Below are 13,146 nucleotides of genomic sequence, written 5' to 3' on the forward strand. Positions count from 1 at the left end.
CAGCCATGGTGCTCGGTACGCAGAAGAGCCACCGAAACGAGGGCCCTCGACATCCGCCATGGTTACTGAGAAATGGAAGAGGTAACGTCCACCTGCTTGAGGTCTCCCCGCACGTGAGCCGACACCGGAGAATTGGGCGCTTTTGTGTCCAGTTGTTCCTTTGGGTACCGCGCGGAGACGCAGCAAAGTACGTTGCCCTCGCCTCACGGTTTACCTTGGGGCAAACGTCGTCGAGTGGACAGGGGTTTCTCGGAACCATCCTGGAGAAACGTGGGTGCTGGCTGCTTCCTGCTGACGCCGTTCTTAACAACGTTAAAGAACCCCAGGTGGTCGAAATTTCCGGAGCCCTCCACTACGGCGTCCCTCATAGCTAAACAAAACCAATCAGTCAGATTGGATGAATAAATAAGTCAACAAATCAATAGGCTTGGTTTATGGGGTTTAACGTCCCAAAGCGACTAAGGCTATGAGAGACGCCGTAGTGGAGGGCTCCGGAAATTTCGACCACCTGGGGTTCTTTAACGTGCACTGACATCGCACAGTACACGGGCCTCTAGAATTTCTCCTCCAAAGAAATTCAACCGCCGCGGACGGGATCGAACCCGCGTCTTTCGGGTCAATAGCCGAGCACCATAACCACTGAGCCACCGCGGCGGCAAATGGGGGCGAAAGTGATTTTTCACTATAATACTTCTTGCATCAGAGGAGGGGGAAGACATGTATCCCCTCCTTCCTTCACATTCCTTCCTCCCATAAATCTTGCCGGAAACAAGCTTCGCGCAAGCGAATTCAGATCTTAAAGGGCAAAAAGTGCGACGAAATTCTGACTAGGCTGCCGTGGTGGCTCAGTTCTTAGTGGCACTCGGCTGCCACTGACCCGAAAGACGCGGGTTCGATCCCGGCCGTGGCTGTCGCATTTCGATGGAGGCGAAATTCACTCCTACCTTTCTCCCTTCCCTTACGGTGCGGTTCAGGTGTCCGCCGAGATATGTGAGACAAATACTGCACCATTTACTTTCGTCAAAAACCAATTTACCATTTTTTAAAAAAATTCTGCAGACCCGTGTGCTGTGCGATGTCAGTTCACGTTAAAGAACCCCACGTGGTCGAAATTATCCGGAGCCCTCCACTACGGCGTCTCCCATAGCTTGCGTCGTTTTGGCACGTTAAACCCTTAAATACAAAAAAAAAAAATTCGGCTCAGCGCAATGCTGTATAAACCTCGCGCTTTCGAGAGAGCATATGGCACCCGCCGGTACACTTTGCCTCCATATATGGAGCGACCACCCGTCCGCATTGCTCTCAGATTGTTGCCGACTGGTGTATTTGGGGTGAATGACGCACACTAAAGTGTCGCCTCTCCCTGAATGGCTGCAACAAGTACGACGAAAGATAATTTTGTCCTTCCTGGAAACGCGCGAAGTGGAGACAAAAGGGGGCGTGTCACCAAATCCGTCCCTGCAGCCTCGTGAAGTCCGATACGAAGCGTAGATATCGAAAAATTGAGAACAAAAAAAAAAGATTTGAAAGAAAGAATAAAGAGGTGATTCACTATGGAGAGGTGGAAACACATAGAGATAGACCACAAAAAAACAAAGAACTAAAAACATTACTGCATGCAGTATTGTCTAGCGCCAGAGTAAACAAAGATGCTGGAAAGTAAAAGTAAATAAGGTTGAAATAGCAACAAGTAACTCGCTAATGGATGACGAAAACAAATAGCGATAGTCTTGATGGGACATAGAAAGGGACGTGCCTTGCTTCCAACGTGTCAACGGTGTGTCGAAATACACTCACGATCTTTACCGATTGCAAGTTCCTTGTCTATCTCAAGCTTCAGAAAGAAAGAGCCAGCGGCTTGTTTCATTGCAAGAGGGTGAAATAGATCTGCCGCGGCGTACTGCGCACAAGCCCAGCGCCACAGCGGTGCAACAAGAGCGATAAGACATCGCCCGTGGGAGGCGGGGCTCACTCAAGCAAGAAGTTCCTCTTGCCTTTGCACTGTTTCGGTTCCGCTTTCCCAAAATGTCTGGCACTTCGGCCGCTGACGATCCCACACAGTGAATGAATGAATGAATGAATGAATGAATGAATGAATGAATGAATGAATGAATGAAGAAAGGAAGGAAGGAATTGGGTTTGCCTGGAGAAATCAGGAGCTTTCCAGTCAGGTATTAGTGTACAATCTTGCGTGCCAACTTATGGGAACCGCTTTGAAGCTATCAAGATCTGAAATCACCGGTAGTATACAAGACAGTATGAATAACGTTGTAGTAGTAGTAGTAGTGTTAGTAGTACCTGTGGTACCTGTAGTAGTAGTAGGTTAGTAGTAGTACCTGCAGTAGTAGTAGTAGTAGTAGTTGTAGTAGTGTTAGTAGTACCTGTGGTACCTGTAGTAGTAGTAGGTTAGTAGTAGTACCTGCAGTAGTAGTAGTAGTAGTAGTAGTAGTTGTAGTAGTGTTAGTAGTACCTGTGGTACCTGTAGTAGTAGTAGGTTAGTAGTAGTACCTGCAGTAGTAGTAGTAGTAGTAGTAGTAGTAGGGATATCAGTAGCAGTTTGTTTAGTTTATTGCGGTTTAACGTCCCGAAGCAACTCAGGCTAGAGGGACGCCGTAGTGAAGGGCTCCGGAAATTTAGACCACCTAAGGTTCTTTAACGTACACTGACATCGCACAGCACACGGGCGTCTAGAATTTCGCTTTCATCGAAATTCGGCGGGATCGAACCCGCGTCTTTCGGGTCAGCAGCCAGCGCCGTAACCACTGAGCCACTGCGGCGGGTTCGTATCAGTAGTAGTTTTTGTAGTAGCAGTAGTAGTGTAGTAGTAGTAGTAGCAGTAGTAGTAGTAGTGTAGTAGTAGTAGTAGTAGTAGTAGTAGCAGCAGTAGTAGTTGTAGTAGTAGTAGTAACAGTAATAACATACAGTTGTGCAGGTGGCGGTTGCAAGAAACGAGAGAAAAGTGGCTATTACGACTCCTTCACCAACCAACGCCGAGCACACTTCACCAGAACGCAACCCGAAAAGGTGGTGGCGTCGCGGTGACCCCTCGTATACGCCGCACCCACGTAAAAACCACGAACCCTGTCAGAGGAAGCTGCAAGACTGCGGCAAAAGCGGAACTCTTCCTCTGACGCGCGCAAAGCACTCACGTAGACGCCACAGCGCCAGCCAGCGCCAAGCCCTTCTCACGGAAGGCAAGAGAACGTTGGGGTGAGGGAAGGAGGGGAGGAAATGAGAGAGGGAACGTGCTCGCGACTGCACACCTGAGGCGCAACAACGCCAGCCTGCGGCAGCGTCGTTCGCAACGGAGCGCATGAGAGAGAGAGCCAGCCACGCTCTTTCCCCCTTTCTCGAAGACACGTGCTCGCGCTAGCGCGCCGCTTCGTTATAAGCGCGCCGACGCTGCTCCGGTCAGCCTAGAAACGAAAGGGCTGCGCAAAGCAGCTCGCACCGGCTTTCGAAGCTCGCGCCGTCTGCCCCTCATCTTCAAGCCTTTCTTCTTGCTCCATCTTCTCCGAGGTTGAAGACGAACGACCCACCTGGACTGGACATCTACACCTCTCCGATGCGCTCCACCTTGCAAACTTCGGTGTGACTGTGACAGTGTGAGATATTTCGCTGTTCCGAGTTCTTCGTTAAAAGTGTAGGAGTGGGTGCGCTGTCATCGACCGGTTGGCATAGAGAACCGGGGGTTTGTTTAGATTAATTAGGCAGTGCGAAAGGAACCCTCAGAAGCCATGACGGAGGCCGGCGTAGGCAAAGCGTTCGAGAGCATCAACTTGGAAGTGTGGGACATTGTCGTCATCGTCGCGTACTTCGTCGGGGTGATCGCCGTCGGTATCTGGGTGAGTGTACACTTCGTTGCTTTTCTGACGTCCTTAAACAACAAAACAAAAATAAAACACTGAGTATGTGAACGAGAAGGCAGTAATGGCCGAGCCATTTTGATGACTATTGGTCATGACACCCACAGGTATTAACTTGAATTTACCCCGCATTATAAAACCAATAATCGAAGCGAGTGTGTCCGTCATTAAGGCGGAGTTCCAAATATGCCCCAGACAAATGTAAAACCCTCAGATGTGTTCTTCTTATTTTCGCTTGTACGTCATGTGCAATGAATCTCGCCGATGCAATTTTGACGTTTTCAAACTCCAAAAGCAGTTTACGAATGTTATCATTAGTTGTACGCTTAGATATATTGAAATTTTATGTAGCTAACGACTGAGAAAATATTTACAGCATCCTTAATTGTTTATTTTTTTTTACAAGCGATCTTTTTAACGTCCTTTGATTAATTAGAAATTATTGGGAGTTTTCGATGCTATGAAATACGTATGGATGGAATGTTGAAGTAGGTCTAATTGAGATGCATTGCAATGTGTTTTCTTTTGGTGCCCCATGTTCTCGGTGATAAGAAAAAAAAACAATTTAAGAACAGGAAGCCTTAACTTTTCATAACATGTGACATTTCCCCACAGCACAGGTGCGCGAACCCCGAAAGCGCGATTCGCGCGCACAACAAACGCCATGATGTATAAATTAGGAAAACATTAGTTTAGGTAATAAGTCACACAGTCAACACCAACGTGTCGAACCGTGTAAAGATATCAATTCCTTTTTTTTTTCTGCGCTCTAGGATCTGATTTTCAATTCCTTGTCAACTTTCGCTACTAATCACCGCTCTTCGTAGTGATGTTAATACGGAAAATCACTTTCCGAAGAGCATAGATAGTACTAAATTTATGCCTGGAAACATGTACAATACATTACTAATTAACTATGCATTAAGAAAAAAGAATGATCATGCGAATTTTTGCGTACGTATGAATGACATTAAGCATTTCATTTGTCTTCAGAGATCAGCGTTCGCGTGCATTGACACTGAAGCAACTTTTTATGCCAGCAGCAGTAAATGTGATGCTGGGAGTGTAGAGCAAATGAATATATAGAAAGCAAATCATCGCCGCACGAGCAACCACTTGTGTCCTCTTTATGTCCAGCAAGTGCATCTATATAGCGAAAGTCTGTCATACGCACGTGCTTTCTACCGAGATGAAAACGATTTACGTTGGGGCTGTTTCGCATGGGGCTCGTCAATCCACCTGCGGCAAGCTTGCGAGGCAAGCTTGCCGCAGGGGCGGCGCAATAATAATGATCGGAGCAGCCACGCTACGCGGAGCAGTGCAATCTTTACAGCCTCTGGCCGCGTTGAGGGAGCGAGGTCGCCCACGTGTGAGGCATCTGACCGCCGATAAGGCTTGGACGGGAATCAAGTCGGAAAGGGAGAAAAATATAAAGCAAACTCTGGAGCAAATTGTTCGCAGTGGCCTTCTGAATGTTTGTTCCATTCACAGGCTTCAGACTAGCCTTCATACAGTGCGCCGGTCTTTTTAATTAACGCTGCATCGGATGCACGGAATGCGGTAAACGCTATGCGAACGACCGAACGGAAATGGTTAATGGAATGTGACGTGGGAGAGCAACACTGGGGGCTCTGAGAGGCGCGTGCTTCGGACTGATTTAGATCTCGGCACAGTGGCGCTTTTGCTTTTTGTATCTACTGAAAGGGTGTCGTCGCGGCCACATTTTATTGCAACCAGCAGATAATGTTTCCTGTCTGGCACTGGTGACTGAGGTCAAGGTCACATACCATCTCATCCCTACTAGACTACAGCCTCTCTGTCATGAGATAGACAACAAGCTAACGTCAGTCTTATCCCTGTGCTTCAAGGTGCAGACCCCCGCCGACTTCTAACGAGTTAATGGCTGGTGTGGTCTTTGCCGTGGGGTAAACCCTGGACATTATTGACAAGTGCCAAAGTGGCAGGTTTCAGCGAAATCGTGGGAAAAATATGCAACTGTGGAATCTTGAAGAAGGACCTTGGATGCTGAACAGCCCGGTGTTGTCTATGCGTGTGGTTTCCAGTGCCCAGCTTCAGCGCTGTTTGCTTCGTCAAGCACTCGCGTTCTGAGTCCGCTACTCTATGACAAAAGTTTCTGCTACCATCTGTCACGACAGTGGTAGTCGCATTACGCTTTTGACGATTAACATTTAGTTGAATAACACCGGTGTTTCAAGTCCGGATATGAGAAGAAATGAATTTGTGCACCACGAAAAATGACGGGGTTGGTCTTCATCTTCCGGTGACACTTACGACCGGTTATTCTTGTCCTTCAGTAGCCATGTTTGCGCTCTGTAAATGTCCTTGTGACAAGCTACAAACTTACAAGTGTTAACGAATCTCCCGGCTGGTCTCTTCCCTCCGGCCGAGAAAAAGATAACGGAATTTGTATAGAAATGTCACCTTCGCACAAGAGAGATGAAATGGCGTTTTGTTTGGGCTGGAAGCCGTTATCTAGTAAAGCTTGTTACTAAGGAAGCGCGGATGCTTGTTGAGTGCTTTCTTGTTAAATTCTGTTGTGATGTATATCGCCCAGTTTATATGTGATATATAGCGCCCAGTGATACGTATATAGCGCACACACTATGGACTTTAAGGACGGCTGTTTATTATAGTATTTTTTTTTACCGCAAATTGGTAAGTTCACTGAAAAAGAAAATTGCACGAATACCAGGCAATTCTTGCGTGGCTGTTACCTAACAGCGACTGCTTTCACTTGCAAGAGGATTGGTTTGGTTTATTGGGGTTTAACGTCCCAAAGCAACTGAGGCTATGAGAGACGTCGTAGTGAAGGGCTCCGGAAATTTCGACCACCTGGGGTTCTTTAACGTGCACTGACATCGCACAGCACACGGGCCGCTAGAATTTCGCCTTCAAGAAATTCAGCCGCCGCGGCCGGGATCGAACCCGCGTCTTTCGGGTCAGCAGCCGAGCGCCGTAACCGCTGAGCCTCCGCGGCGGGGCACTTGCAAGAGGAGGCAGCGTCAGAGCTTAGCACGCGGTGATGAAGCATACTTCTTACCGATCTTTCTGTACAGTTATTTTTCTTGGTTACATGCAGCACACGACTAAACTTGGGCAGGAATGTCAGTGGCCTACTACTCGGCAGAGCATTGCCAACGCAGCAAAACTAGATTTGATTCCAGTTACGTAAGCGTGCTTCGTAGAGCTGTCAGGACTTGCCTTGCTTTTTGTAAAGGCACCCTGAACGAGCTTACTTCCGCGCTGGAAGCCACGCGTTTCATTGTGACGCACGATCGAAAACGAGTTTCCCTTCGCCATAAAACGCGAGAAAGGACAAAAAGAGAATCCGGTTTTCGCTTTAACTTCTTAACAAGGCCTCGTTATGAAATTTTCATTCCTTGTGCTGACCTCTTTCCTGTTTGCTGATTTTGTCATTGTCACGAGCAACTTGTTGAATAGGAGCGTGACGGCAAGTTGCCATCGGAAGCTATTGAGGTCGGAAGCTACGACAAAGTTTTCAAAACTTTTCCCATTTTAAATAGCAGAATGGAAGCTAACTCATGTTCGCCATGTCGACACCTGTTTAAAATATTTACGTCTTGAAACCATTTACAACCATTCCTGCTTCGCTGGCCAAACCATTCGAAGCACGCATCACTATCTGGCGGATGGTCCTTCAGAGAGAAACGTAGTTTTTCTCGTAGTTCTGCAGAATTCACACAGAAAAGAAAGGACTTCACAAGGAATGTGTTGTGGGGCGCTGTTGGCAGACTGGATGGTCCAGGCTAACATTAGGTTCAAGTTGTTTTGGTCGCCTTCGGGTAATAAGTGCAGAATATGATATATTCAAATGCTGGTTCTCGTGGAATGTTGCCAAGTGTGACTTCAGCTCTATCTTGCCAGTTTGGAGTAACGAAACGCTATCAATTCACACACCTGCATTGATTCTAGGAAACTGGTTTCCTGGAAATGTGCATAAGAAACAGTTAAAACGGTGCAGTGCGTAGCGCATGTTATCGCTCGTTGGCAGGCATCGGATTGTCATCACTATCCTTCCCATATTTCACATGTCCCTGTGGCGCAGATAGCTCAAACAAGTGGCTTGGATAACGTGCATTCCATGCCTGTTCGGCTTTTTTGAAACTGGATTCTTGGGAATGCCACCTCATGGCTTGGACATATCACTGAATCGTTGTTTGTTTCGGGCGCATCGGCTGCCTTAACGTGCCATGCGGAATTAGGAAAATGAACGAACTTTCCTTTGCTGCTTTTCTTCTTGTGAAACAAGTACATTCTTTAGAAAACACTTAATTGCATTGATCAAAACGGCATTTCGGAGACTGGTTTTGTAAGTAGTTATCAGCTTCTTTACTTTCCAACCGCAGCACTGTAATGATTATGTTTGGCGGGCAAGCATAGGAACATTTCAACACTTATTCCTAGAACATGTGACAGACGACAGACTGAATTTCCTACTTTCGGAAGATCTTGCACTGGAAATCAATTTGTGGGATACATGAAAGTCAATTGAAATGCTGAATAAACATAAAAGAAAATGAAGAATGACCTTTATGACGGAGGCCTGTAACAGATCTCCATGGGGTGCTCCTCGCTTCGAGTCTAGCGTGGTTAGAAAGCATCAAGGGATTCCATGACTCGTTTATATAACCAACATGTCATATAGCATTTTCGCCGCTGCTCAGGTGTAGTGGCTCCAAAAAGACTGCTCATACAAAATAAACTTGTGAATGCGTCAGTAAAGCTGCCTCAAGGACAAAACAAAATGTGTGCGAACCCAATACGAAAAGACAATCTAGACAACTGGTGAGGCTTTCCTTCCATATTTTTAATCCTGCTCTTGCACATGCCATTAATTACCCAAATGCGAAGGCGAGTCTTTTTTATGCGTCTCTTGTGGCTCATGGTTCGCTCCTCACACGCGGACAGAACGTGATTTTACTAACAATTAGCATTCATTTGCTTTTATTTTTTACAGTTCTTGGCAATGTTACGCAAACGTATACGGACTGATTGTACAAAAAACCAATGGCATAAGCGTGGTGGAACGTTTTTACCCAGTGGAAAAAAAAAAAAATGTGCCAAAATTCGAACAACGTTTTGTCGTTTTGTGATAACGATAGATTTTCTTGTGGTATAGTAGTTGTAGTTTTCAGCAGTATTTTCTTCCAGTTATGTCGCCACGACAAGGGGCAGCACAATACTACAGAATATTTGGTTGTTAGTACAAGTTCAGGGCCACGATTACTACAAAATATCTATTAATATTGGGACTTTTTACCCCCTTTTTTGCCTTTTTTCTTCAATCTTGCACTAGGCATTAGAATTGTAAAGTGACGTCTCACTTGGAACTTTTCCAGACTGCGCGCGAAGTTTTTCCTTCGCTTGCATTAGTGCTGTTGACGCGAAGGCATATTTCTCCACACTTTTTGCACCCAGTGGGCAAAGCTCACGTGCCTTTCTTTTTTTCATATTGGTGCTTACGCTGCCCTTATTCCCTTTCTACTTGTATGTTTTAAATTTTCGATCTTGATATTTCTTGTCTTTCTTATATCAGCTTGCTTAGAATTCCCGCCGTGATCTTGCGTGATAGCTTCGCAAGCGTGAATCTTATTTCACAACGCTTTGCACAACGCAGCAGGGAGTCTTGTTTACGGTGCTGCTTCTGCTCAGTTTGCAGATGGTTGCAAAGCTACGCCGAGTCTGACGCCATTGTTCGCGTTCCGTCATGTCTGGGGCTGAATAAGCGTAGCTAAAACGACACGACTGCTTTGCCACGCACCTCTCCTCCTCCCCAACCTTCCCTTCTCCATAGATTAAGACACCCCATCCTCGGAGATCAATCCTTGTACCTCACGGACAGCAACTGTTGCGAAAGGCGAAAAAAAATTCAGGAGCACTTTGGCTCTCTAAAGGGCTGCATGAAGAACGCCTTTCCTGGTGCACTGTTTGGCACTGACTGCGAGACTGTTTGTGCTGTACTAATGCTTTATTTGACTACACATTACAACTACACACTTTGACTGCCGACTTTGACTGCTTCTTTAGCACGACTCTCTTCTGCCTCGATGAGTTCGGTTGTATCCATGGCTCTATTCGCAGTAATGAGGTATGTAATGTGGTCACCCACGGACGCCTTACGCCCCCTGTCGGAGCGGACGACAGCTACTTTATTAGTTGTCGTCTGCTCCTTAAGGGGGCGTCAGGCAACCGTGGGTGACCTCATTACTTCGAATCCGCGCACTCTGATGTCATAACCATTACGGCCAAACGAAAAGCGTGACACCTCTGCTGACAACCTTCTGTCGACAACGATGGGGTATTAAAGGCTTTCGCCTTAACATGTGAGTTCGTGCGCATTCGTAAGCTACTGGGGCCGGAGCATAACGCTGCTGTCTTGCCTCTAATCCAGTAGTATTAAATGTGCTGAATTCATCGTGCTAGCGGCCACGGCAACCTAATAGCACAGCTAATTGCTACAGTACGGGTACCTTCCGGGACTTGTCATGGGTAGTTATAAGTATTGTCTAATCGTCGTATGACCGCTTCGCAGTAAACGAGTGAATATGGAAGCTGACCGCTACTACCCCGATGCTTTACCCTGTCAGCTCATCTGCATGTTTTGCCCCCTCAGCCTCTCTGCGTCTTTGCTGCAAGACAGTGCAGCTTCACGAGTTACTAACGAAATTACCGTGCTTAAGATGTCAAATCTACCCGAGTAGCTCCTTGACGGTTTTTCTGATGTGCCTCACAAAAAAAAAAAAAGGAGAAAGAAGGGGGCAATATTTCTGAATTATTCCGTGGTCTACCCTTGACGCAGAAGTGTGTTTGGCGGTGAACGGATTGTACTTTTTTCCAAACGCCCGTGGAAATCGTCCTTGCTGCTAGATGAGTTGTTCACCGTGCACATTTTCGATTTCCATTTCTCCCCCCCCCCCCCCCCCCCTCCCTTGTACTAAAGGTTGAACACGTGAACGTTCTTCTATATACGTTCCTGGAATGGTAGGAGCGAAATGGAATCCCGCGCTGCAGCGCCACTTTTATGTATCGCGATAGACGAGCACGCTTCTGCATAACCACCTGCTTTTCGCTGACATCCGATGGGCATTCCTGTCGTCGGTTTCTCAAGCCGCGCCTCGTAGTCGATTCAAAGGACGGAAGAAGCTTTGCCTTCCCTTCCAGGCAGAGATAAACGCATCGCATGACGTGCGTTTGTCTGCTGGCGGCTTCCGGAAAGCGAGAGGGCGTGCCCTGCAGAAAAAAAAAGATAAAGGAAGAGGAGAGAAGACGGAAAGAGAGAAGGAAATCCAGAAAGGAGTACGCGACAGCTCGCACTTCTTACAAGCTGTGAATTTTTATGTCTCGAGGCTGAGCGATTGACAAACAAAGAATCACAGCTCAATCGAAAACCGTAAAAAAAAAAATAACAAGATAGGTGCAGATCATGGTACTACTTTCTTCTACTATCATTCACGTCCGGCAAGTGTGGTTATAGCCTTTTCTGGGTGGTAACCGTGGTTTTGTAGCTGTATAAAATTGCGTAAAGAGGTTGAGGGAAAAGGCCCGCTTTAGATGAAGGAGAAAGAGGTCGCTGGCTGCAGCAGTTCAATCCCTCTAGTAGGTGTAATAAACTGTCGTTGACGAAACAACTGGAGAACTGGCTCTGCTTTGGCTGTAAACTTCAAGTTTTCGTGCTTTAGTGCACGGTGGGAGCTTCTTAAGAGCAAAAAAAGATGGCGGATAAAAGACGAAAGACAGTGACAAAACGAGACACTGTCTACATACAGAAGAAGCCAGAGCGATGAATACACAAATGAAGTTGTACTACCGCACGCGCCCACAAATTTAAACCTTTCCGAGAGGAATAAGCCAGCAACGTATACGTTTTATACTGACCGCACCTGCTTTTTAGGTCAGATTGTTCTCTTTAGCATACGGGGACAGAAACGGTGTTTGTGCTCACTTCAAGACATTTGTCTAGCGCCTGAACGGTGCGCTGTGTATCTTGTCGGCGTGGTTTGCAAGAGGTGTAGAGCTCGGGATGTCACCCCGTAGAGCATGCGTTTTCGTACAGTCATCATTGTTGAGCTCTCAAAAGGTTGTCTCCAGCCCAGCGTGCAACAACGAACTTCGCGAACGCACATCTGCGAGCTCAGCGTCAACACTCCGGACAGGTATTTTAAGCTCTGCAGCAGAGCAATGTGTGGCATTATTAAAGGTGCGCTAAAGAGGACTCTGAACTATTCTTTTTACTTCGGGAACTTGATCTACACGTTCCGAGTATTTTTAGAAAACTTGGCCCTGTGCGGCCAATTTCTCTAATTTAAATCTGATTAAACGTCCCGGCTCTTGCCTGTTCTTGAACTCACCGCAGACGGCAGTAGGAGTCAATCAACCTTTCATCCAGTCTCGTGGCGGCTTGCCGCTCTGCCATCTGAGAAGTGATACGTAGCGATCGGCGAAATGAAAGAGTCCACGCGTATTTGTATTTCCGTGGGCCTAATTTTTGGCTATGTAGCCTCTGACTGGATCTATTTATTCACGGAAACCTAAAGAAATAACAAAATAAGAGCGAAAACGCAGCCGCCACGTGACTGCCTGAAAGGCGCTCCACGCGTTAGTTGACTCCTGCTATACCTTCAGAGGTGAGTTAATAGAAAGAAAGAGCGGGAGCCGGGACTTTTAATCCGTTTTAGATTAGGGACATCGGCAGCGTAGGAAAATAATTCAATGTTTCTAAGAATGCTGTGAACGTGTAGATTGAGTTCGTGCGGTAAAAACACGAGTTCAGATTCCTCTTTAGTTCATCTTTAATTGCTTCTGTGCAGAGCTCGATCGCTGAGCAGAAAGCAAGGATACGTTGAGCCTATTTAGTATGCTATTTCAAGAAGCTAGAGACCATACGATTGAGATACTGTTTTCAGCCGTATATGCGCACCTTACTTCAATGTCACTAAAAAAAAAAAGAGGTAGTCTGTGCTCAGGTGCAAAATCAGACATGACCTGAATTTCTCTGCGCAATGATCATAGTTGGCTCGTGCTCATCGGCATTCTTTCGTGAAAGAAACATGCAGCTACACGAATCACACAATGCAAGAACAGCCGTATCTGGCTATATCAGACGGATTTGGCTCCGTTAGCTACACGTCGTGTCCAATACAGATGCTCAGGCACACACGCTCCATTGCCACGGACACCCACAGGAGGTTATCCGTTGCTCAAGGTTACTATACGAAGTCCCAAGTGAGGAAACGGTACT

At 46.7% G+C, this 13,146-nt stretch overlaps 1 protein-coding gene across 1 annotated transcript in view; it reads left to right on the forward strand.

The window, feature by feature from the left end:
* Positions 1 to 3,400: 3,400 nt before the first annotated feature.
* Positions 3,401 to 13,146, forward strand: part of LOC149363748 (sodium/glucose cotransporter 4-like) — a 41,623-nt gene continuing 31,877 nt past the window's right edge. The window contains exon 1 of the mRNA XM_089573696.1: positions 3,401 to 3,845. Within this exon, the coding sequence (XP_089429822.1) occupies positions 3,738 to 3,845 (108 nt within the window). The 5' untranslated portion in view covers positions 3,401 to 3,737. The remainder of the gene's footprint in view (positions 3,846 to 13,146) is intronic.

Source organism: Amblyomma mixtum, chromosome 2 (assembly GCF_055824585.1).
Source record: "Amblyomma mixtum isolate Tamu chromosome 2, ASM5582458v1, whole genome shotgun sequence".
Taxonomy (NCBI): Eukaryota; Metazoa; Arthropoda; class Arachnida; order Ixodida; family Ixodidae; genus Amblyomma; species Amblyomma mixtum.